This window comes from Gymnoscopelus microlampas (genome assembly GCF_963454915.1).
Source record: "Gymnoscopelus microlampas genome assembly, chromosome: 14".
In the NCBI taxonomy this organism is placed as follows: Eukaryota; Metazoa; Chordata; class Actinopteri; order Myctophiformes; family Myctophidae; genus Gymnoscopelus; species Gymnoscopelus microlampas.
The window spans coordinates 18,480,464-18,506,235 of record NC_139951.1 but is presented as its reverse complement, the minus strand read 5'-3'; the positions used below and the strand labels follow the sequence as shown (position 1 = coordinate 18,506,235).

The following is a 25,772-nucleotide window of genomic DNA, read 5'->3' as shown; positions in this document are numbered from 1 at the left end:
CCGGGGTACTCACTGGCCATGCCACCTCCTTCCAGTCACAGTTCTACCAATAAACAAACGGGAGCCAGAGCTAGCGTTCCAACAGCCTCCATTCAGCATGGCTTTGGGGAGGACTTCATCCCACAAGCGCCCCGGCATTGATCCCTGACTCAGACCATCTGACTGGACCAAACTCCTGTCCATCGTTCAGACAGACAAACAGCATCTGGATTCCGGTCAGTCAGTTAAAACCAATAAATGAGGCTCGGACCCACACCCATCAATAACCCACCCAAACAATGGGGCATCGCCTGAACCCTACCCATCTCTCAAACAACTGGCCAATTAGAGAAGGAATAGAATTATAGAATTAGCCACCCAATCAGGTTGAAGGGGGGGGGTTGCCCAAGAGTGCCAGAGGGGTGTTTCTGTAATTCAAAAATAAAGAACTCAAACACCTCGTTTCTCTTTGAAAGAGGGAAATCAAGCCTCGAGGTTCACAACTGGTCAACGCGTCTTATCTCTCGCTCAGTGGATTTCATTTGTGGACCTTCCAGTTCCTGAGGAGGTGAAGTGTCCAGGTCGGGGGGGTGAGAGAGTAAGTGGAGGACTGTTCGGGTTGGGATCGGAGGTGCTGCCCCTTGGACGAGGCCAGGAGGAGCCTCTCTGCACCAACTCTGCCCTCCGCTACCCACGCTTTGAAACCCGCAGACAGATACCCTGCAGAATACAGAGACGAAGGCGGTTAAAGACAGGTTAGACAATTCCACCCTGGCATTCCCAAACTTTTTTCCAATTCTTTCCACGATAAAAACAAAATCGGTTAAAGACTATTTGTTTCAGCAACAGTCCATACAATGTGATGCAGATCAAGTGTTTCCAACAGCATTTCATAACATACAGTATATATGCTGATGAAATGCCTGTGTTGTGTATGCTATGATGGAAACTACTGGTAGTAGTTAGTGAATGACAGCCACAACCTAAAATACCACATCCATGCATTATTACATATTAAATACAAACACATAAATACATGACACTTAATTAAAAAATAGCTTTTTTAATAACATATTGCAGTATGGCATATTTTGCCCATTACAATTATTTTATAGTTTTTATTTTATAGTTTTATTAGTTTTTAGTTTTTAGTTTCTCTTGGACCGCATAGTACAGTTTGACATGATACTTTAGGATTTATAGTATCATGTTTACATCATTACCTGATGAATAACAACGATTATGTTTATCACATCCATAGCCTTATTTATTAACTAAGGCAATGAGATAATAACATTTAATCAAAACTTTAATTAAATAAATAGATCAAGATTGTCAACTGTCAACAAAGAACTGCCCTAGCTAACGAAATTGTTGTCCTGTTGTGATTTCCCCGATGGTGTGGGGAAATCTTATGCTGTCAAAGCTCTCCTCCACTCACAGCAGGTGGAAGCTGCACACAAACACCACTAGCTGATTGCCACCACCTTCAGCCCTGTGACTACATCTATTATTAGGCACCACGAGAGAGCGAGAGAATGCTCTGCAACCATGCTTGACAGAAGCCTTCTAGGATCTGCAGTACACGAAAACAACTGCAGAGACCAGGGCAGGAGTTTCCGTAGCCCCTCGTTTTTGCTCTATGCCCTTCAAAAAATGATACACCCTAAAGCCACAGTGGACAGTGGACAGTGGACTCTGGACAGGGCATCAAGGTGATGCCCTGTCCAGAGTCCACACTGCCCCAGTGTGCCAGCTGATTTCACCGTTTTCTCCTTTGCTTCTTTTCTGTTTTCTGTTTCTTTTCTGTTTCTCCTTTGCTTCTTTTCCTTTGCTTCTTTATGTTTTTTAGACACCAGTGTCTTGTTGAGAATTGAGATTCTGAATTCTGAAATAAAAAGCTGTATTTACTTATTTAGCTGATAGTTCTATGGTGTATAAATTGACTACACCAAAGGCCAAGTGGCCTTGTTCCTAAAACGATGACATTCCAGGCCTGGTAAGTACCATAGATCAGGGGGATCAAGTCCAGGGGTGCCGCATAATACTTTGATAATATTTGGAATTGATCAACATCACTTCAACACACTTTGTGCGTTGTTTTTCAATCTACAACAAACCTTTTCGCCCAAAAAAATGCAGATCTACTTGTAGATCTGCTACTTTTGCCTATCTAAAGTTTGTCCAAAATAGGGATGACAAGATTAATGTGGTTCAAATTAAAGGCCATTAAAAAGAAGCATATTGGGGTCAGGGTGTTATGATCACTGAGTGCTGTTATTGCTGCGGGATGTTTGCTTCTTTTCGTATTAATTATAAGCTGTTGAGACTTGATAGCTCTTAGCTCTGGGGTATTTTGCATGACGTCTGCTACTGTTACGATTGAACATGTTCTGTAAACTCGGAATAAGCTGCAAGACTATTGACTACACACCTCATCTCCTATGTATAGTGGTTATAAACTCTGTCTCACCACACATGGGTCGTACGTTGGGATGTTGTCCTTAAAAGGTAAATTAGGGGGGGCAATGATGATGAGCGAATGGCTTCTCCTGCATTTAAACATGAGACTGTACATTGCTTCACTCCATTAGTGACAACAACAGAGACACAATGTCCTCACAGAGTAACCATTCACCATGACTGTCGTTAAGCACATACCAGACTGAGTTACAGCTCACACTTACTGGGACTGTACCAAGGAGTGCTTTTATTTTCTACAATGTGTAAAATAATTGTATTTCTTTCCTCTAGCTTTACAGAGTAAAGCTGACTTCAGTTTGTGTCTCTGTTAATCTCCATGATGCAGGAATTAAATACCCACCATTTAAGGTTGTGAACCAGAGTGGAGACTTTAGGTTGAATTATGATTAATTTGCCTGAGAATATATTTTTTCAAACTGTTTGTGTCATTAGTACAATCCACAAAGAAATAACGTGCCGATAAAGCGACAACCTTTATTCTGTCATTCTACAGTATGACACCCCAAAATACGCCATGCCACACAGTATGAAGGATATGCTACATATTAAGAATATGTTAGCATAAAACCAGAGATTCACACCAACCATCACCGTGCACAATAGTGTTAATTTACTAATTTGTAACTCTGAGAGTTTACAAATGGAATTAAATGGACCACTAAGGGTCGCTGTAAGTGATATTTTTTTTGGTTAAAACAACACGTTTATTGTTAAAAGTTAAATCTCTATATTTTGATAGTAATCATTTCTTGCTTTAGTGTTTGTTCAGTAACAGGAGTCTCCCCGTCTCTTCAGCTTTTAATGAACTAAAATATGAAAATCCATTTTCAGGTGGGTTACAAATTTCATCCAATCAGGAGAGAGAACCCCACACAACGATCATTTATTAGCTTGTGTTCCTGCTCCAATTTCACTTGTTAATCCCGTGTCCTATATGGGTTCTCTCTCCTGATTGGATGAAACTGGTATCTTATGTTTACTAAAGAGCTGTAGAGGTGAGGAGACCCCTGTTACTGAACAAACAGTCTGTTGCAATAAATGCTATGAGAATATAGCTATTTAACACTTATTTTAACAAAAGTATCACTTACACTCAGAGGTCATCACCATTCCGGTTTATGATGGACAATTCTGTCAAACCTTATTTTTGTCAATAATATTACCAGAAACACATAGATCTAGCCCTAAATTTACACTAGTGGACTCATAATGTGCCATAGTGTCTATGACAATGTCATACACATTTTAAAATGACATTCTGCATTCATTAAATCAGTGTCCTAGCTATTCTGAAGAAAATGTGGACAGAAAGTGCTTTCATCGCACATTGGATGAACAAAATATTAATCACAATCTAAAATTTGCCACGGACATGGACAAATCTTTCCAGACATTTTGTCTGTGTACGGACACGTTGATGACCCCTGCTTACACCACCGTCTAACAGTGAGGGCTTTACTGTGTACTGCATCTACATCTAGATGTTAGAGGGAAACCAGAGCATTACCTCTGTTGTCTTTCCATGCACACACAGCAGGCAGAGTGTCAGTCTCACTCCTGGATCTCTGTCAGAGCCACACAGCATGCAGCCCGCTCATCCTTACTGTGCGTTGGGCCGTCGTGGCACAGAGTCACCGACTGGCTGACCCCGCTGCCGCTCGACACGCTGCGGCTCCGGCTGGTCAGCTTCTTCAGCTCGCTGGCGAACGAGATGCCTTTCCTCTTGTCCTCGCGCGCCACCTGGGAGGTTACACGTTACTTTGTGTTAGGGGCTGGACGATGACTTCAAATCAATATCACCATTATTTCAAACCTTTGCCTCGATTACGATTACTGAACGATTATCTTTTATTTATTTTGGGTTTATTTTTGCTTTTTACCCTTTTTTCTCCCCAATTTAGTTCTGCCAATTATTTCCTCCCCACACACATTTCTGTGTTGTCACTGCTGTTGTATCGTACTGCAGTGAGGAGCCCCCACCAGGAGGATGTAGAGGCTTCATTCACAACTCACAACCTCCACGGTGGTTGTCACATACTTTACCACAGTGCCCCCCTGAGCGCCGATTATTTTGTAAATAACTAATGAAAATCTACAAGCTCACAACGATCGGCTATTTTCCCACGCCACCATTGTACAAGTAAGTATAATAGGGCTTAAAGGGATAGTTCACCCCCAAAATGACAATCGATTAGTCACCCCCTGGAGACTTGAATTCATGGATATTGTTTTTGTTTTTGTTACATTCCTAAGCCAATAATTTGATGACCAGCGGACCGGTCTGGATGGGGTGACACATCGATAGAAAAAAAGTGTTTTTTTGGGTGAACAGATTGTGATCAGATTAATCAATTTAGTTGATTATAAAAAAAAACATATAGAATGTTTTTGTGTAGATTTGTTGATACAGATTCATTTTAAGTCTGTTAAGAGGTTCTAAATGTCAGTTTTTTTATACATTTTCGGTTAATCGCCCAGCCCTACTTTATGTGTGACTGACATGTACAGACTCAAACACTCTGTATGCATGTGTGACTGATTAAAAAAAAGAAACTTTATTCAATCAAACCTAGCAACAAACAAGGGGGGAGGGGGGAACAGGTGTGATAAGGACAGACATACAACAAAGATGAAGCAACAACAGACATATTAAAACATCTTACAGCAGCAGTTCCCAACCTTCTCTGGATCAGGGTCCACTTGAAAATCGCAAAAGCGTTCATGGCCCACCCATCTCACCACTTAAAATGGTCAGATGGGTGGGCCGTGCCCATTTTCAGGGCAGGATTATTTTAATGATCAATCAATCGGTTGTGTTCTGGCTTGGGTCAATGGAACTAACGTGGCATACTTCCTAATTATCGCAGTATTTTTATATTAATGTTATATTATTGTTAAAATCTGGTACCTGTGGGCACCGGCACACAGGTTGGAAATAGTTTATTTTTCTCTTTTCTTTCTTCTGCAATAGATTAAAAATGTATTTATTGTATTTAACCACCATTCACACAAAACAGCAACACCACCAATTTGACAGTTCAAGTTCAGGAAAATGAATTCTTAATGCACTTTTTCCCACACACGAAAAAATAATACATGATGTGAACCAACACACTAATGGGCTGAAGGGAGGGTGAGACCACAAATAGTACAGTCAATATTAATTGGGAAAAAAGCAAATATCAAAAATATGCGTTTTGCACCGTGCTCAGGGTATATTATATTTTTCCAAATAAGAAACAATTGTGGGTGTAACTTTGGTGTTTGATAAAGTTGTATGGACCTTGTGTGGTTTATATATTTTATGGGAACAGACCACGCATACACCATGGGACACTACGTTTTTATTTTTTTGCAGATACTGTATGTGACGCACACAAAATGTATGGTCACATTTATGTTGTTTGTGTATTTATTTTCGTTTTTATTTTAAAGCTGTTATTTTTGTGAAAAGAATGTTTCTATGTGAACCAGCATGGACAATTATCCCTTTGACTAAGGTTTCTCAGTAGCACTGCATACAGTGGGACTTTCCTAGTGTTGCCACCACTAGGTGGCAGTGTGGTGATTCAATTCTTTCTCAGTGACTCACATTTTGGATGAACTGACTACTCTTTCTCATTCTGCTAGAATCTTGATTCTGCTGAGGAAGGCAGACTGGAACAAGACTCACTTGTCTCTGTTTTATTCCTGTTCCAACAGGTTGGTTCAACACTAAAGTGTCATAAACTGCATACAGTTGTTGGTGAAGATATTGTTTTCATTTGAGATCTATTTTTGTGAAGTAATGTGTCAATTTGAGTGATTTTGTGTCCAAAGTCCAAACTGTTGTTTTTAAGTGCTCCTAAAATGGTGAATCTGTACTGTTTGTTTGCGATCAAGGCAGACTTGGGCTCCAGATCATTTAATTTTTGTCTTTAGATTAGTAGAAGTGTTCAGAACGATTTTCTTTTCCAAAGTCTTAATTAAACTCATCACTAGTACTAATACTTACCCAGTACCTATTTGTAGCAGTACAGTATGCTAGTTAATTTCCATACTACTGTCTATGACAGACATTTAAAGGAGCATTCCCTATATTTTTCTGTTTTGGTTAAAAGGCTGACTGGAGCAAGACATCGTCACTTGTCTCAATTATTTTATTCCTGATTTAACAGGCCTTACCAGGGCTTTCCAGCAACCTTATCTGCATATGGGTCTTAGATCTGAGACCTGTAACAGATACAATGTATCTAATAATGTAAAGTACCTTGAACTACATTCGGTGTATGAAAGCTCCCTGTACAAATACAAATTATCTTTGTTTTCCACTTCCAGGTTGGTGTTGCAAGAAGTCTGAATTTATGAGTCAAACAGACACATGGAAAAACCCAGTTGATGACTTACAAAGCTTGCAGACCGAGGGTTTCAACTGAGAAAGACATTGTGGACAGTCTGATTTAACCTTTGAGTACAAAATGACAAGACGTAATGAGGAACCAGGTCATTTCTCTCCTCAACCAATCAAACTCTGTAGGAGTGCTGTGTCATTTGCAGCACAATTTGATGCCAACGTAGGGAGGATGGAAAACATTGGGCTTATTTTCATGAGAATAGCTGATGATCTTCGAGAGTTGCATACTAACATAATCATGGCAAAGAAGGCAGTTGGACTGTGGGTTGCATTTTTAGGGTTATGTGTATTTTCGACATTTTTGCCCATAGAGAAAGAGAAGGTCCAATCCGATATTTACTTAGAATTACTTAGATTTGCATTTTCGGGGATTTTAGCCTTACTGATACTAGCTGGTTTTGTTATTTTTTTTGCTGCAAATGCAGCAAAGATAATGATGGAGAACATGTACACAAAATGTGTAAAAGATCTGGGTGAAGAGTTCCTAATCATTGTCGAACCACAAATGATATGCCTGAAAAAGATGATAGACATTTGCCAGGATTTAAGTGAAGAATCCTCACTGATGGTACAGGCAGAGAGAAGTCTATTAGACACAGCAGAATTTAAAAGTCTCATTAATAGCATGGATAATATGCCAACTGTGAGCAAGGAGGTTCTGACTGTGCCTGTAGTTCAGGCTCACATAGAGAAGCAACTTCAACTGTTATTGAACACCATTATCTTTTCCATATCAACCTCAAACCAAGATTACAAGTTAAGACATTGTATCCGTGAATCAGCCAGGCTTTGTGAGAAGACTGTCCGGGAGTTTAAGAAGATGAAGAGAGAACTCAAAGAGGTGTAGATAATAGTCAAAATACACAATGGATATGCAGTCTGCACTACAGAGGAAAAGCTTGAATGTGGAAATAAAATGAACAGCACATGTATTTCTATCTAACGATACTCAAATGTATTGTCAATGTACAAAAAAAGAACTTGCTAGGCTAAAGGCCATAACCTGACTGAACCAAAGTGGTGTGAACTGACCACCAAAGGAAAAATATCATTAGTGCCAGAATTGGGGTAGGGAGGTATAACGTGGATGTGAGATTAATGCATATTGTATGCCCCCCCCCACAAAAACAAAATCATGTTTTTGTGTGGTTAATGTGTTTTGGAAACGTACCCATGAAAACCCTGTTCGTTTCTTGCACTTTGCATATCTCTAAAGCATTAATATGGATTTTTCACTCACTGAAGTGAGTGATCATCGCTTACTGAATGCAACTAATAAACTTTTTTTTTAATCAAAAAGTCTGATTCATTAGTGGCCTACTACATTATTTTTGCCCAGGCTAGGCAAACCCCTGAAAAGTGTTTGTGCCAAGTTTGGTGCAGATTGGAGCAACAGTGTGCCTGGGGCCACCAGGGGCCCCTGATGTGACTATTGTCTGAACAGCGTTTGTGCCAAGTTCTGACATTTGCTTGTAGATTGACTATTTTCTGCGAAGAAGGTCAAGTAGAAAGTCCTACTAAGCCGGCGATAGACCCTGCTGAACCGCCTACGCTGCTTCAAAAGTGGGACTTGACAGACAGTGCAGCATGTGAGCAGGGTTGCCAGATCCGCTTATTATAATTTCCCCGTAATATTTTATTTGAAAATAGCCGATGTATATGTTAAAGTGCTCATGTAGCCCATAGTCGCTTCTTTTGGGCTGGTTTTCCTAGACCTGGTTGCTTGTTTCTCTCACAGACACTGGCAACACTGCATGTGAGTGTGTGCAGCGAGTCCGAGCAGACTGACAAACATATAATTACCACCTGCCACCCCTATAAAGACCACCTTCAGGAGCAGGCCTCTTCAACAGATGGCCGCCACGACAATGGGCTGGCCATCTGATGATACACAGGGGAGAAGAATAATGACCACCATTTGTCCTGTTCTTTTCTACATTTTCATCTTATTAACTTAGATTCTCTATACGTCATCACTGAATTGCTGTGCTGTCAAGTTCTGATACAATGTTAATACATTAGAAACTCTTGTTCTATGTTGGCCAATAAGGAGAATGATTTGTCACCGTTTTACCATTATGATCCTGTCATGTTTACCGTATTGATGTTGTCTCACACACACACACACACACACACACACAATTCTACAGCTCTTTAATTACGATTGTTATAATGTGCAATATTCTCAGTTGGGCAACCCTTTTGATTAATGTACAATCTTTTTCTCTCTTTTTAAAATAAATGATATGTTGCTACTTTATTTTTACTTAAATAAAATATCTGAGTACTTCTTCCTTGGGTCTTACCTGAAGTAGTAGGCTATCATAATCTTAACGGCGCTGCATCAACCATTGCTCAAAGTTGCATTTGAAATATTCCAATTTGAGCGAAAACTAAACATTAGTTGAAAATATTACAAATGAGTAGAAAAGATTAAAAGGTCAATCACATGATAATGACTTTGAGATAGAAGACCTTCAACTTCCCCATCATGTCATCTTGTGCCCGTTGGGTTTGCGTGGACCCTGATATTACAATTCTTATCCGTTTAAAACATTGGTTCTCAAAGTGGGGTCCCCCAGTTAAGTACAATTAAGTACATTAATTACTCAAGTACTGTACGGTACAATTTTAAGGTATTTTTTACTTTACTGGAGTATTTCTAATTTTCAGTACATTTACGTCTACTCCACTACATCTAACATCTCAGAGACAAATATTGTACTTTTACTTTACTACAATTATTTGAAAGCTTTAACACTGATGATTTTACTGTGCAGGAGGTGCAAGGGATCAGTTACAGTGTTAATACTCATCACATTAAATCGCACAGTAGCCTATCTCTCCTATGAAATACATCCTCTGGCAGATGGTTGGGCTGATGGGTGGTCCGCATGCATTTTCAGAGCATTTTATTTTAATTAGTTGATTTCGATAAATTAGTTGATTGTGTTCCGGTTTGGATCAATGAAACTAACACAGTATACTTTAAGAAAACATATCATCACATTTAAAGAATCTGAGCATATCATCATCATAGTATGAAGGCTTGACCACAATGAGCAATGCTGTCTTCTGTGGTTTATCATGTGCTGCCCCCTGCTGTTGCTTTATCTTCATAAACAGGTACTATGAAATACATCCTCTGGCAGATGGTCATGCCCCACCCAGAGCCTTGTTCTAGTTCAAGTTCAGTTATTCTCAACCTTTTCTGGATGAAAATCTTGAAACCTGATGGATGGGCTGTGTGCGTTTTGTGGTGGAATGGGTCATGGATAATGGGATGGTAATGCTCTCACCTCTCTACGGGGTTAATGCCGACAGCCATAGACAGAGACTGGGTCAGAGGGTACTCGCAGCTGAAAGGCAGGTGGATGTTCCTCTGACGACTGATGATCGTGTCATGGGGGTCCACCTCACCCTGGATGACATTCTTGTACATGAAGTAGGACCCATTGCTCTGTCGGGGGAAAAGTGTATTAGGGATGCAAATTTATACTTAAAACGAAAGGGTCCATCTTCATGCCGATGCGTTTGTATGTTTACTCTAGTCAAATTTGAATACAGGACATGTCCTTGTAACAGGCAATTTTTATATTGCTGCTTAAACCTAAGCAAGACATCTGAGTACTTCTTCCACCACTGCACACATCCAAATGCAAGAATCTCCTGTTGAGGATTAATAAGGACTCTACACTCTACTGCATTCAGACCCTATCATGTCATTAATAAAATGTTGTAACAATCGGCCTTTTTATCTGAAAGGATAATCACTACCAAAAAGGAAAAACAACGAGATCGGTGGGTGTTTTAACTGATAAGATTTTTTATATAATAGCCAGGAGTTAATTGACAGGTCAAACGGTATTTAAACCAAATAATAACACTTCAAAATGACTTCTGTCCCTGTTGCTCTCCCTGATAAATAAAATAAACAGCCAAACAAACAAATAAATCAAAAACAAACAATAATCACTTTAACTGCCCCTCCCTCCCAAACAATTCCCACTGTCCCTTGTAACCCCGCGGGTCACAATGCAATCAAAAAGAATAAACAAATACACACGGCGTTTAAGAGTCTGTCATGCACGCACGCTGCTTAAATAAATAAATAAACAGTCCCCGCGACCGTCCTCTTCTTAACGCGCGTCCGCGACGCAACAGTTCCTTTTAATCCAAACGAAAATAAAGGTCTTCTCCGCCCGATGCGGCCCAAATAATATCTAAATGTCGGGGTACCCCTCTAATTTGTATTCCAAGAAGAACAGCACGCTCGGGTTGATCTCACCGGTTTCGGCTGTCGGCTCCAATCCCCCCCGCAGCGCTCGAAGTCCCAACGCACGGTATAAACGGCCGGTTCCAACCTCCGCTGGGCTCGAAAGTCCTTTAAACCTTAGCTGCAGTCTAATGTCACGTTTAAACTTAGAATCAAAACGGTATAAACTGGCGCTTCAAGGTCTCTGCTTTCCTCCTCCGTTCAAACTGGCACAAACGGTTTGGTTCGTTCCACCCCTCTGTTGTGCACCACACCCATTACTAGTAACCTCGGGTGGCAACACTGATTCAATTATCCCCCCCAATCAGACCCATTACAGTTCATGTGAATAGGACAAGTTCATATTTTCTCATGGATTCAAACATGTTACATACAGTACATTTACAAATATAATAACATGCACAGGTCGAGTGGAATACTTATAATAATAATGTGCAATTGTCATATCATATACTTGAGTGTTTCAGACTCCTGAACCTCTACACCCCATGTAGATTGTTCCCAAGTCTCAGGGCCCTGACGGGCTGACTTGGCATACAGTACAACCATTCCACTGTCAGAACAACTGCATTCATGTAATTAACAGACAATCCATACAGCATTGTTAACCTATCAGTTGAAAGACGGTTTCATCATAGTTGTTCATTGTGACCTGAACCGTACCGTAGCTCTCGTTGTTGCGGCGATGGTGGTTCTCATCACAGAAGCAGCCGTAGACACCACTCTTCTCCCCTCACCACTCATGCTCGACACAGCCCAGCTCCTCACAGGGGTCTGTCTCCACTGGAGACATGGAGACATAAAATAAACAAGACAGGGTAAGAAAAAGTGGAAAATACTAAATAGTGGAGTTTTTTTCCCCAAACCATTTCTTTGTGTTATCTTGGCAATTTGTCAAAGCAGTGTCTACGTACCACACTGCAAATCAGCACGCCACTGGGGGATTTCCAGCCCCAAGACTGCACAGGTTGTCTCATAGGCCGAGACAGCAGAACACAGCATGCCATTGGCCGGCGTGTAGAGGCAGAGGTCATAGACACAGGAAGTGAAGAATGGCTGAGGGTCAGAGTGGCAGGTGCTGAACGGGCCAGTTGTGTTGGTGATGATGCTACACAGCTGTGAGTACTCCTCATTGAAGAGACAGTTCTCTACGCCGCCACCGCTACGGTCATCTGTGGCCCCACATCTAGCAAGGATATGGAGAGGCTCAGGTTAAGCCTAATCTATATTTCATCCTACAGCCATGTCGCTTGTCCAAAAGTACCACGATATGTCACGTTTTAATTGGAAGATCAGCTCTTTTTGGCATTCTACGCTGTTGTATGAATTAGCTTTTACACATCTGCTGTCTAAAGTGTTGCTTTTTACATACACTTTTGTTCTCTTTCTTTTTTGGGGACTCTCAAACACAGTCTAACACTGCTTCTGGATTCAGTTATCTTTTTTCTGTATTATGTTCATACAATAACTAGCAGCTGTGTTACTGTGTCCCAGGCTCAGTCTAGTCCTTTAGATTACTTTTACCTTTTGGTAGCAACAAAAAAAAGTCACTGAAGTGGCATAGGGTTGAGTTTCCCTTTAGCAATGCATTTACCTTCACTATCCTGTTGACTCCAATCCTGATATAGGCTGTCTCTTGTTCATTTGACAGGTATATGTCCACTGCTGACACAAATGACACACGATTGCTGCCACGGTGATTGTTAGTCGCGACCACTCTGAACCCAGTTTCAGTGCCAGTGCGATTCACACTCTCACTGATGATGCCCTGGAAATGAGCCAGTGCACCATCGAAGGTGACATAGTGGGGGTCCCCCCACACAGTGCAGGTGGTCAACGCATCAAAGCAGCCCAGTTGGCCGTTTTTGATAGTGCACTCTTGCGTGGGGGTGCAGGACACAGCAGAGCAACGCAGATCATTCGGGGCAAAGCATTCACATCGCTGGGAGCAACCGGGTGTGCAGAAAGACTCCCCAGCCTGCAACATGTTAAAGGGGAAAGAAAGAAGCACACTGCGATCAGAAATCATGCTACACATATTGTGGTTTGTGGTTCTACCTGAGTTCGCTTTACTTCTGTTTCATGTTGTCAGTGGCTCTTATGTTGCCAGTCATGTTCATGTTTTTTCCACTCTGCACCTGTACAGTACAGTACATCCTTTTGCTGCACTAGTTACTGTATGTGCTCATTATTCGTAACACTGCAATCTAGACAATCTATATTTCAACTTTCTTGCACAAAATAGGACTGGTGAATTAAACTTGGAATATATGCTCAAATGTGAGGGCTTTGAGGGATTTTTGATGGAGACCTATAGGCTGGAATGGAATGTGTTTGCTTCTTTGGTAGTGATCACACAAACAGCAGAAACATTTAAGCACCAAGTAAGTCAAAGTGGCCAATGTGTGTGGATCATCCTGGTCAAATCACATGAATGCCTGCTGTTAATATTTTAATCTGAACTTTCATATGATTGTTGTTTTTCAGTATGCCATGGTTAAAGTGTGTATGTATGTCATACCCTACCAAATAATACAGTAAAGCCTCTAGCCTTAGTGAAACCCCTGAGACACAGTCAGGGAAGGGTGGGATTTGTTGCTTAAAAATGCAACTTATTTGTATGGGACATAATAGTTATCAAAAAGTTGTGCAGTGGAGCTCTAAGTGGACAAAGTGAAAAGAAAATACGAGGAACTGACTGGAATGCAACTTACCACAAAGTAGAATCCATCGTACTGGCAGCCACAGCGTTCCACAGGGACACACTGGCCTCCACTCCTGAGATAACCCTCATCACAGAAACAGCCCTCAGAGCACACTTGCAGAGCGCAGCTAGCATCAATGCTGCTGGCACATGTGTGCCCGCAGTCTGTGCCACAAAGCTCATAGAGAAAGAAAGTAAGGTCGGTCTAGTTCATACTGTAGAGCAAGCATGTTTCCATGTTTCATACTTCCTATAAAGTAGGCTTGGCTGATAAAGTACTTCCAGTAGCGAAGGCTTGTTTATTCTTCCGTCTGATGGTATCTCAAATAAGCCTAGTCTGACTGCATTTGTACTGATATACTATAAAGTAGGCTTGGCTGATAAAGTACTTCCAGTAATGAAGGCTTGTTTATTCTTCTGTCTGATGACATCTTAATAAGCCTTGTCTGACTGCATTTGTACTGATGCAGCTGTCACAGTCTGTGGCTCTGTGTGAGCGTGGGCTTGCCTTGCAGCTTTGGCACACCTGCCTATGGTCACCTCGTCTCCCTCAGTTGACGCACCTGCCGGCCATCAACTCATCAACCCTCACAGTATTTGAACCCTGGTCTTCTCTCCACTCATCGTCAGATCATTGCACAACCTTCCATGGTAGTAGCATGACTCTTGTCAGTTGTATTTGCTAGTGAAGTTACTAGTGTATTTCAAGTTGTGTTACCTAGTATAATTCCTACTGTTGTGTTACCTGCAACTCAAACTCTTCTCCTCTGGTTCAGAACCTAGCTCACCTGTTCCACTGCCTGCCTGCCTGCCTGCTCACTTCCACGCCTACTTCCACCTTGGTTTGAATAAAGATCTGTTTACCTGACTCTGTGTTTAGTCTCTGCATTTGGGTTCACCAGTTTCCCGGTACCGTGACAGTAGCCTCACGGGCAGGTGAGGAAGGCGGGCTCCGTCGTGGGGACCTCACTGGAGAGGGGGTGGAGGAGTTGGCCAAGGTGCGTACAACGAGGAAGCTGGATGCCATCATGGAGAATCCCTCCCACCCCCTCCACCTAGATATAGTGGGGCACCTGAGCAAGAGAGGAAATAACAAATTCACCTCCCCGGGGTGGAACTGCATGAGACTTGGCAGGTCCTTCGTGCCATTTGCTTCGAGGATTTACAACGAGACACACAATTGCTGCTCTGCCAGGTCTACCGTAACAAAACTTGTAATATTATATGTACTGTAACAAGGTCTCTGACCTCTAATGACATTCTTAGGGTATGGTTATTATACTTTTTTTTCCCCCCTGTGAATACTGTCACTTTGAGATGGGGGTCCTTGACATGAAAAAGTTTGAGAACCACTGATATAGAAACATACTTTTTTCCCAGAAAATTGTTAGGATTTAAAAGACATTTTGTAGAATCGGAACCTCAGGCCTTAATGGGTTAAAACACATAAAAGGACATTTGAATACAATTAAAATAGTTATGATTTAAGGAGTAGTTCACCCAAAAAAGGACTTATTTTCTATCAATTACACACCCCCTGACGCATTGAATTCATGGACCTTTTTTCGTCGCATTCCTAAGCCAATAATTTTATGACCGGCGGTCTCTCCGGTAGGAGACTCAAAGGACTCTTTGAGTCTCCTGCCGGATACATTAGCATCTTTCCGCCAGTCATCAAATTATTGGGTCAGGAATGCGACAAAAACTAAACAATCTCCATAAATTCAATGCTTCATGGGGTGTGTAATCGATAGAAAAATAAGTCATTGTTTGGGTGAACTACTCCTTTAAGAGAAAATAACACACTCTGCTACACCAACTTGCAGCCAACAGCACAATAAGTACATGTAACTGTATGTAACAGCAGTGGTTCTCAAATGTTTTAATTTCAAGGACCCGGTCCCCCAGTTTGATATGTATTATTCCATTTGTACACTCAGAGTTACAGACCTGTGGGTTTATTTGGTCTTAACTATCAATAATTTAGCTGGGGACCCCCTGGAACCCCCTCAAAGGTCCCACTGGCCAACAGGATCAACAGCGCACATACACGCAATTAACTGCAAAAGCATATCAACTAATGCTGCCTTATTTAAGTGATGGGGAAATAACAAATAGCATGTAACAGAGGTTTTGTACAAGTGTGACATCTAGTGGCTGAATGATGTCTAGTACTCCTTTAGTTACTTGTAATGAGCAGATCTAGTAATTGAGGTGTATTCTACAAATGCACTGCTAAATCCCTTAAACGTGAACCCTAGTGTCCCTATTCTGGGAATTTTATAAGAGGCTAACATTCGGCCAACATTTGCCAAAAATAGCCAATCAACAAGATCACAACGTGACGCGTTGTGAGCTTGTAGATTGGTTATTGGCAAAGAGATTTGATGTAGAGGAAGAAAAGGAGGGGACCAAGTATAGACGTCTGGGGGACCCCGGTCAACAAAGTATACAGCGTTTAAGTGGTTAAATGTCACCTGTAATGTATATCTCCGTAAAGATATATGCAGTAGCTGTACCATTTGAGCTTTAAGCTGTATGGAGTCATCAAATAGAGAAAGGCAGTTGTTGATGGATTTCTCGCTGACTACCACCGTGTCTGCCAGCACCCTGGCAGAAGACAGCACACTGACGGGCCTGGTTGATCAGCATCACACCATCCTCCACTGACAGACAGCTCTGCAAAAGTCAGGGAGAGAGAAAACAGCCTCAGATTTCAAAAGTGTTTAGAGGTAATAGCTCCGTTTATATGTTCATATGTGCAGAAGGTCTATGTCAGAGGCCCACTCGGTACACTTGGTATAGTGGGCAGTTACACAGTAACATCCTCAGTGTTAACCTCTTAAGCCCTATAAACTTTGTCATGTGATGAATAGTGAAATGATCCATCTACAAGCTCACCCATGCCGCACGTTGAGCTTGTAGATCTGCTATATTTGGCGAATGTTCCCCCCAGAATAGGCATGCTGGAGTTCAAGTGGTTAAGCCCTATAAACCTCGTCATAGGACGAAAAGTGAAAAATACATCTACAAGATCACAACACGTTTCCATACGATGTGTTGAGCTTGCAGATCTGCCATTTTAGAAATGTATACCCTCACAGGCCTAATTAACACTGATGATTGTATTGTGGATTGTCATAGTGTATTAAAAAGAATGTCCAATGTCCATAACCTTAATATTGAGAACATAGTACATCATTTAAGAAAGGGTACCCAGATATCCGTTCTGCTTAAGGAAGGAGTCCACCCATGCATTCTGTGGTTTGGAGTAAGACGTCCAGTATTCACCAGCTCCTCCAAGACAGCTGTCAAAAGCACATGGAAGAAGCATTATTACACACAGCAGGCTACTGTATAAACTACAGTGTCTCTACATATGCTACACTACGTTGACTATAGGGGTGGGACGATATGGGTATCTCACGATACGATATCTGTGGCGATATTAGGCCCTCGATAACAATAATATCACTATATTCGATATATTGCGATATCACAATATATTGCATGAAATTTCACCAACGATATATCACGATAGTCCTTGTATTCAATTCATAAACAAATAAAATAGCACCAAACAGTTCAAAATCATCATTACACAAATACAGAGTCGGAAAAACAACGTATAAATATTGCGATATCGATATATCGTCCCACCCCTAGTAACTTGACTATAATGTATAATTAACTCAACCAAATTAAAGATTTCTGCACAGCGCGCCACTCAGTGCCGCTGTGCCGCGCTATGAGCTTGTATATCTGCTATTTTTGAATAGCCAAAATATAAAATAATGGTTAAAGTGTTTAAAATCTAAAATGACAGATACTTTCCTGGTCTTAGTGTTAAACAACTTTAGACAGCAAGCCCAAATAAAATAACTACACTTTAGAAACAAGCCCAAAAAACAGTCACCACCAATATTTACAAGTGACTTTACAGAAAAACTATCCCATAGTCGCTTACATGGCAACACTGCTCACAAACCTGTTTCCTTCACAGTAGAGCTTCTGAACACATCATCAACAACAATACTAAGGAAACATTGGCATAATGAGTCACATAACAGTGTATATAATAGTTGTTACCAGAGCCATTCATTACAGAGTTACGCCAGTCACAGCACCGGTCACATGGTTCATGTAACTCGAAATAGTGACAAACGCTCATAGACTCCAGTGCATTCCCTAAACCTATGGTTCAGGGCTTTGTCACTATTCACCAATAGAAGGCTATGTAGAAGACCTGGCCTGATGAAGTGACCGGAGGTGGCGTAACACTCTAATGGCTCTGGTTCTTACATACCAGGCTCCATCTCTGATGGTTTCTTTTGGCTCCAGAAGATTCCATTTCATGCCCAAAGGGGCTTCCTACCTTGCACAGGTGTTGTTGTGGCTGGTGAATCCTTGGACGTCTGCTGGCGGGCTTTGGTTTCTTGTGGTGATTTCTGTAACATATTTTAACTAGGGGTTGTCCTTAGTCTGATCCCTACCCTTCGAGCTGTCCGGCATGGTTGGACCTGCCAGGAGCTTAGCTCTCTGGGTCACTGGGATAACACAAGCTCCTCTACCACGTCAAGGTGACAACCCATGAGAGGAGATCCCAATTTAGTCATCGCCAATTCCCAATTGTCCCCAAGTGTCCTTCAGTCGCTGTTGCTGGCACCACCACCTCCACAGCTGGGGAGGTATAAACTACGGTGTGCATCCTCCCATACACACAGTAGCTTCTATAGTGCAGCAAAAAGGACGGTCACCTGATCCATCACCAGATTAAGTTCCCACCCGTAAACACGGCCAATTGTGTTTGATGGAGCGCCAGGCCATGCTGGAGGCACCGCTTCTGCTGCTGGGTGTTGAACCCAGCTTTCTGCTGCGGTGGTGGGAGAGTTTTTTTGTTTTACCTCTACCACACCCAGACGCCCCATAGACAGACAGACAGACAGACAGACAGACAGACAGACAGACAGACAGACAGACAGACAGACGCTAAACACTCAGGCGCAAGACGCTACCTAGAGCCTGGCCCCGCAAGTCGCCAAGGCCAGTGATCACAACAGTGAAGGGCGGCTCAAGCTAGCCCGCCAGACGCGAGGCCAACTGACTGGTGAAGATAAAACCTACCGCTGAGTAGCACAGAGGACAGACAAAAGAAGAGGCTGCAAGAAACCAGTAAACATACATACGATAGATAGACAGACATATATTCTATTTTAGTTTTTTTTGTAGTTTTTGTTTTTTTTGTAGTTTGTTTTTTTTGTAGTTTTTTTGTGCATTTTTTAGTTATTTAAAGTTAAAAGCCTATAAAGTAGTCGGCCAACAGAAAAAAAGTGAGAAGTTTCTCTGGGAGGGCTAATGCATGCAGAGGAACATGTAAACCTTCCCAGATTCACTTCCTGCTGAACAGGTGCCCAACCAACCTGTAGGAAGACAGAGATCACCCTCACTTACTTAACTCTGCCACACACAGATGCCCCATAATGAATTAGATAAGACAGACAGACATTTGTTTTGTTGTATTTTTCCTTAACAACTATTTCTCTTGTGTTATCCATTCCTTTTAGCCTTAATGACTGACTGTACCTCGTTTACATTTCTGACTAATAAATTATTCAATCAATCAATCAAAAACTGAAAAAAGTTATCTACCACCACCCCTTAATCCATTAAGACGGGGAACGCATCAGTGTCATTTTAAGATTTCTTTGGGCTATTCAAAAATAGCAGATCTACAAGATCATAGGAGCTTGTAGATCTACTGTTTTTGAAAAATAAAGTTGTGAAGATGTGTGCAAATCTTTGAATATATATACATTTTTAACTCGAATATTTGCTTCTGGGGGTCCCTGGAACAACATATTTTGAGATGAGGTGGGGGGGGGGGGGTCCACGGACAAATATTACATTACAGTCATTTAGCAGACGCTTTTATCCAAAGCAACTTACAATAAGTGCATTCAACATAGGTAGGGACGAAAACTACTAATCACCAGAAGTCTTAAGTGCATTTTCTGCAAAAACAAGCAACCAAGAGTATACCTAGGGCTAAGGTAAAAGTGCAATATATCAGCTACCTATTTCCTTAAACAGATGAGACAAAATAGCAAAATCAAATACATATCATTTTGGGGGTCCTTGACATGAAAACAGTTTGAGAACCACTGATATTATAGCAACATAAATTCTTTTAAAAAAAAAAAGGATTTAGAAGACATATGTAGAATCCCCCAGATGCAAAGATTTGAGTTAAAATGTTCACTTTAAAGAATATATGTATTTTCACGATTTTTTAAAAATGTAACAATATTACTTACCTATTACTAACCCTATGATTCCAGATGTATCCAGGGGTGGTACAACAGGTCCAGTAATGTCGCCCTGGATGCTGGATCTTTGACGAGACAGTGGCTCAAAAAGTCCTGGCCACCTGAAAAGATAGAATTAAAAGTTAGTGAAACGGTGTGTGTGTGTGTGTGTGTGTGTGTGTGTGTGTGTGTGTGTGTGTGTGTGTGTGTGTGTGTGTGTGTGTGTGTGTGTGTGTGTGTGTGTGTGTGCGTGTGACTGCGCGTGTACTGTGGGTGAGAGAGAATGACAAAGAGACTGTGTGAAATGTGCGGGTCCATTTGTACAATCATTCATAGTTTATTTTATTTTATTGAATACTTTATGAGCTAGAAATGTAAACAGCACGTGGTAAAGTAAGACATTAAAGCTTAAAGGATAAGTCAAAATAAATAAAAGGAAGTATTTTGCTGTGTACTTGAGTGTGTGTATGGCTTACACTGGGACAGCAGCTCAGGGTTCATCTGTGGCTCTTGGAGGGGGTCGCCATCGACCAAGTTGAAGGGAAAGCGTCCAAACACCATGTTGTACATCACCACTCCAAGTTGCCACACGGTGTAGGGGACTGCCCTGTAGCGCCCAACTCCAAAGAACTCTGGAGGGAAGTAATCCAAGGTTCCTAGAATCCACACAGAGAGAAAGAAAGGGTAAGAGCAAGTGAGAACTACCAAACACGCCATAACATAAGACATAACCTTATGTTATGCCCATACAATGTCCAGAGCAGACATAGGCACAAATGGTCAATATTGTGGGAGGGAAGCCAATCAGTGTTTTTTGTCACTGCACTAGCAACTCCTACAGGTTGATCAAGGACGCCTGTCAGCAGGCATGTTGAACTGTGAGGAATAGGGTGGTTCCTCCACACACACACTACGTCCTCCAGGTGAAGCTTCTCACTGGCACATGAAAAGAAGCGGCAGGCGGTTCCATGTGTATAGGAGGAGGTGTTATATCATCCCTGGGACCAACCAGTCCAACAACCAACCAGTAGGGCTCAGCAGTGACAAGACTACACACATGTAAGTGTTGCCATAAGTGGCAGATAATGGGGAAAAGTTGGCACACAAAAAATAAAAAGACAAAACAATATTGTACCAGCCATGTCGGTGTATTCCTCATCTGTCTGGGCGCAGCTACAGCCGAAGTCTATGACCCTGACCACTGGACCCTGAGAGGCTGTCTGCACCAGTATGTTCTCCAGCTTGATGTCCCTGTGAACAACACCTTTCTGATGGAACTCTATCAGTGCGTCCACTAGCTGCTCCATTATGGTCTGAGAGAGAGAGAGAGAGAGAGAGAGAGAGAGAGACAGCGAGACAGGGCCAGGGGATATGACAGAGAAAGACATGTTATGAGACTGTTGGACTACTGCCAAGGTAAAGAGCAGTAACTACGTTTTTGGACACGCCGACTTATTTGTGTATCCCAAAGGTCAAATTAGCCTTTGCGATTTTGGGGGATAAACAATTACCTCAAGAACAGATGCAAAATTAGTGTAATATCACTTATATGTCGATATCTCATTTGGCTGACCAGTTGAATCACTTTTAAACCCATTTTTCAGTGATTTTCTCTTTCGTAGTTACTGCTCTTTACCTTGGCAGGGCAACTGTCATGACCTAGATTGATCTATTTAATGGACATAGTCACACACACACACACACACACACACACACACACACACACACACACACACACACACACACACACACACACACACACACACACACACACACACACACAGTGTTTTTTTAATCTAATTGTTTCCATCCATCCTTCCATCCCCTTACCTTAGCCTCATGCTCCGGCAGGCTGCCTCCTCTTTCCATGAGGTAGTCAAACAGGTCCATGGAGGGGACGGGTCTCTCCAGGACCAGGACCACCTGCTGACCCAGGTCAAACCAGTCCAGAAGGGTGACGGCTGCAGACTCACCAACCGAGGTCCCTGCTACCTGTCTCTGCAGCAACACCTCCGTGGGAATCCTGAGCAGGTTCCCGTTCACAGTCTGAAGTCACAGTAACAAAGACTCTATTACATAATTATCTACAAGTATATTTTACTGGGGCCATTGACTGACAATGGCCATGACAGTGACTGGTTTCAGGTAAATGTATTGTCCCACATAAATAATATGGGGAGAGACACTATATTATAGAGAGAAGAACTGGTGAACATTTCAAACAACTAAAAACAACTCACCACTTCTGTGTAGGCCACCATCTCCTTAGGAATGTATTTGATCGCCACCTTGAGGAGAGAGACACAAATACATCATTCATGGCTTCATCAATGATAGGTAAATAAATACTGTGTGTGTGTGTGTGTGTGTGTGTGTGTGTGTGTGTGTGTGTGTGTGTGTGTGTGTGTGTGTGTGTGTGTGTGTGTGTGTGTGTGTGTGTGTGTGTGTGTTCCTTACAGGCAGGTTGTCAGCTCTACGGTAGCCTCCAAAGACAGTCCCATAGCCTCCATTCCCCAAAGGCTCTTGTTGGACGTATAAGTCGTCTAAAACAGACAAAAAAAAACAAGTTTAATCAATCAATCTATCTAAATTATTAGGGCTACCTGCCTCTATAAATTATTTTCTTAGCGATACCAGTGTGTAATAAATAAATGAAATCTAGGATCTGAGAATCAAACTGAGATCTGGGGACTCTTACAGGTCTGTAACTCTGAGAGTGTACAAATGGAACCAAATGGACCTGTAGGCTCCTTGGAATTATATATGTTTGAGAACCACGGATCTAGGAAAACATAGAAATTCTAATTCTAATTGTTAAATTGCAGCTATAAGTTAGTAAAATAATAACGGAAAGAGTACAGTAAGAGTATAAAACAGTAGTGCAACATCAACTGAAACATTCAAAATATTACACTATCATCATTACGTGGTATGGGAATGGCATAGACTGGCATATTCGCCGATACCGATTCCAGCATTTTATGCAGTCTATCTATCCATCTATCTACTGCATAGCATAGCTTACCGCTCTTGTCACAGTAAGGGGATGAAGATGAGGATGAGGATGGTGACACTGACCACTTCCAACTCTCTGTCTTCTCCTCCAGGAGAACATCAACGCTGTGACTCCCTACAGAGTGAGAAACCAAGAAAGACGCAAATATTGTGAAAATAGCCAACCGTTGCGAGGCGTTTGTTTGAGCTTGTAGATCTGCTATTTTCGCAATATTTATCTGTGGAACCGAGTCAAACTACACAACTCCTACAATTCCAAGTGCTTGTCAGGGTTCAAATATGATTATGTTGGGGGGGGGGGGGGGTCCCAGTTCAAATATGAAAATGTTGAGAACCAAAATCGGTGCGGTGGAGAGCTGCCTTTAGCTGAAATGTTTGTTAAATTCCAAATTGGATTCAAATATTTTGTAGATCTAGTGAGGAGCTAAACGTCAAACAGCAGAAATGTATTAGAGTAATTCATTATTGGTCAAATAATAGAGTAACTTACTTGCACGTCCAGAGGAAGACGTCTCGTTGGTCATCTTGGTGAGATACAGCTCCACCCTCTTGATGAGATACAGCTCCATCATCTTGATGAAATACAGCTCCATCCTGCTCTGTGGAGGGAGAGAGAGAGAGAGAGAGAGAGAGAGAGAGAGAGAGAGAGAGAGAGACAGACAGACAGATAGACAGACAAAGAGCTGAGAGGGAGAGAGCTGAGACACCTGTGAAAGGGAGAAAGACAGAGAGAGATATATGTCAGTTTATTATGTCAGTGGTGGAAAGTAACTAAACAGATACCAACTGTAGGCTAATTAAGTACAATTTTGAGGTAGGCTACAGTACTATAGTAATATGGAAGTAAAAATGTAAATACTCTATGGAGTATTTACATTTTTCAATACATCTCATTAGATGCATACATTCTAGACAAGACAATACATAACTATACACCACAATAAAAACACCCAGCAAAGTACTTTCTATATAAGGTAAGCCAATTCTAAATGTAAAAGGGTCTTTAAAAGAAAGCAATGTCTTCTCCATACTTGTGTAATGCCCATAATGTTTACATCTCATTACAATACATTAGTTACAGTGTAGATTTACATTGATTATTACAAAACATTAACCAATTCAGCCCCATTTGTTACTATTCAAAAATAGCCAATATACAAGCTCATAATGCATCATAATGCCACACATTGTGAGCTTGTATATCTGCTATTTTTGAAATATAGATACTTATTAACCAATTAAGCCCCATTTGTCACTGCATCTATTTGAAAATACCAATCTACCAGCTTGCAATGCATGCAAGTGATACTGTGAGCTTGTAGATCTGCTATTTTTGAAATATTAGGACATATTTAAAAAAAATGTGGGTCAAATCCATTCATAATAATGAGTACTGTTACTTTGGTAGGCTACTTCAAGGACTTTTACATGCAACAGACTATTTTCTACATTGTGGTATTACTACTTTGACTTAAGTACCCTAAATAAAATCATCTGAGTGGGCCTACTTCTTCCACCACTAAATTAAATATTGTGTAAAATGAGCCTAACGGCTCCGCTCCCATGCAGGCCTGGCCTGGCTGCTTTGTACCACACAGTACGACGGTATTGTTTGGCAAAAAATAACAGATCTACAAGCTGACAACGCCCCAAACATTGACGCTACAGGTTAAAAGCTAAGCTTGTAGATCTGTTCTGATTTGAACGACAAACGACAGTTTGATTCAAACGTAGCCCTGAAACATGACTGTCACACTAATTCAAGCGTAAATAAGCCACAATAAGACGTTGTAATGCAACTCTTTTAAACCCAGTACAACCAATAGCCTATTACAATGACATTTACCCCTTTAATCCTGTTCAGAACGATTTGAAAATCAACAACCAGCTAACATAACAGACGTTACACATCTCTTAACGATAAACAATGTCAGCTAGCTAGTTTATCGTTAATACCTGACAAGACGACAGCAACGGCAACGGAAGAGACGTTATGTTTGCCAAAATGAACAGATCTACAAGCTCACGAGCTTGTAGATCTGTTCTTTTTCCACATGACAGCGGCCGTTGTATGATTTAAACGTACACAAGACTCAACGAGAGACATTATCGTTTGACAAAAAAGAACAGATCTACAAGCTAACAACGCCCCATGATGCAACAGGTTGTTAGCTTGTAGATCTGTTCTTTTTACACACGACAGCAGCCGTTGTCTGATTCAAAAGGTACACAAGCCACAACGTCGAGACGTTATGTAACTCATTAAACCCAGTAGAACACTGACAGTTACCCCTTTAATCCTCGTTAAGAACGTTTAAACGTTTGAAAATAAACAACAAACCTAACATTAAGTTACATAATAGACGTTACACATCTATTAATGATAAACATGCTTTTGTCAGCTAGCTTGTTTATCGTTAAAGATGATAGCAACGGTAACGGAAGAGATGTTATCCACACTGACTTAGCTTCTAAACTTTAGACATAACTCGACGCTAAAATCAAACATATCACTAAATAGGCATTTTAAACAGCTTAAATAGCATTAAAAGAGACAGATCCCACCAAACCCCAAGGAAATCAATCAAAACTCACCGGTTAGTTGACAGTTGTAGC

At 41.3% G+C, this 25,772-nt stretch overlaps 1 protein-coding gene and 1 long non-coding RNA gene across 2 annotated transcripts; both read right to left on the bottom strand.

Annotated features, from left to right (window-relative positions):
* Nucleotides 1-380: 380 nt before the first annotated feature.
* On the bottom strand, nt 381-4,246 carry LOC311060706. The gene is made up of 2 exons (XR_014602304.1): nt 3,971-4,246; nt 381-699 (listed from the first exon to the last, which is right to left on the bottom strand). It is a non-coding gene; the product is annotated as an uncharacterized lncRNA (long non-coding RNA).
* Nucleotides 4,247-20,710: 16,464 nt separating this feature from the next.
* On the bottom strand, nt 20,711-22,667 carry LOC311060096 (serine/threonine-protein kinase pim-1-like; the record flags this gene model as incomplete). Its single annotated transcript, XM_084078220.1, has 4 exons — nt 22,599-22,667; nt 22,382-22,429; nt 21,972-22,187; nt 20,711-20,797 (listed from the first exon to the last, which is right to left on the bottom strand). The coding sequence occupies exons 2-4, from the start codon at nt 22,400-22,402 to the stop codon at nt 20,711-20,713; spliced, it is 324 nt and encodes a 107-aa protein (XP_083934346.1). The 5' UTR covers nt 22,403-22,429; nt 22,599-22,667.
* Between the last annotated feature and the right edge of the window lie 3,105 nt (nt 22,668-25,772).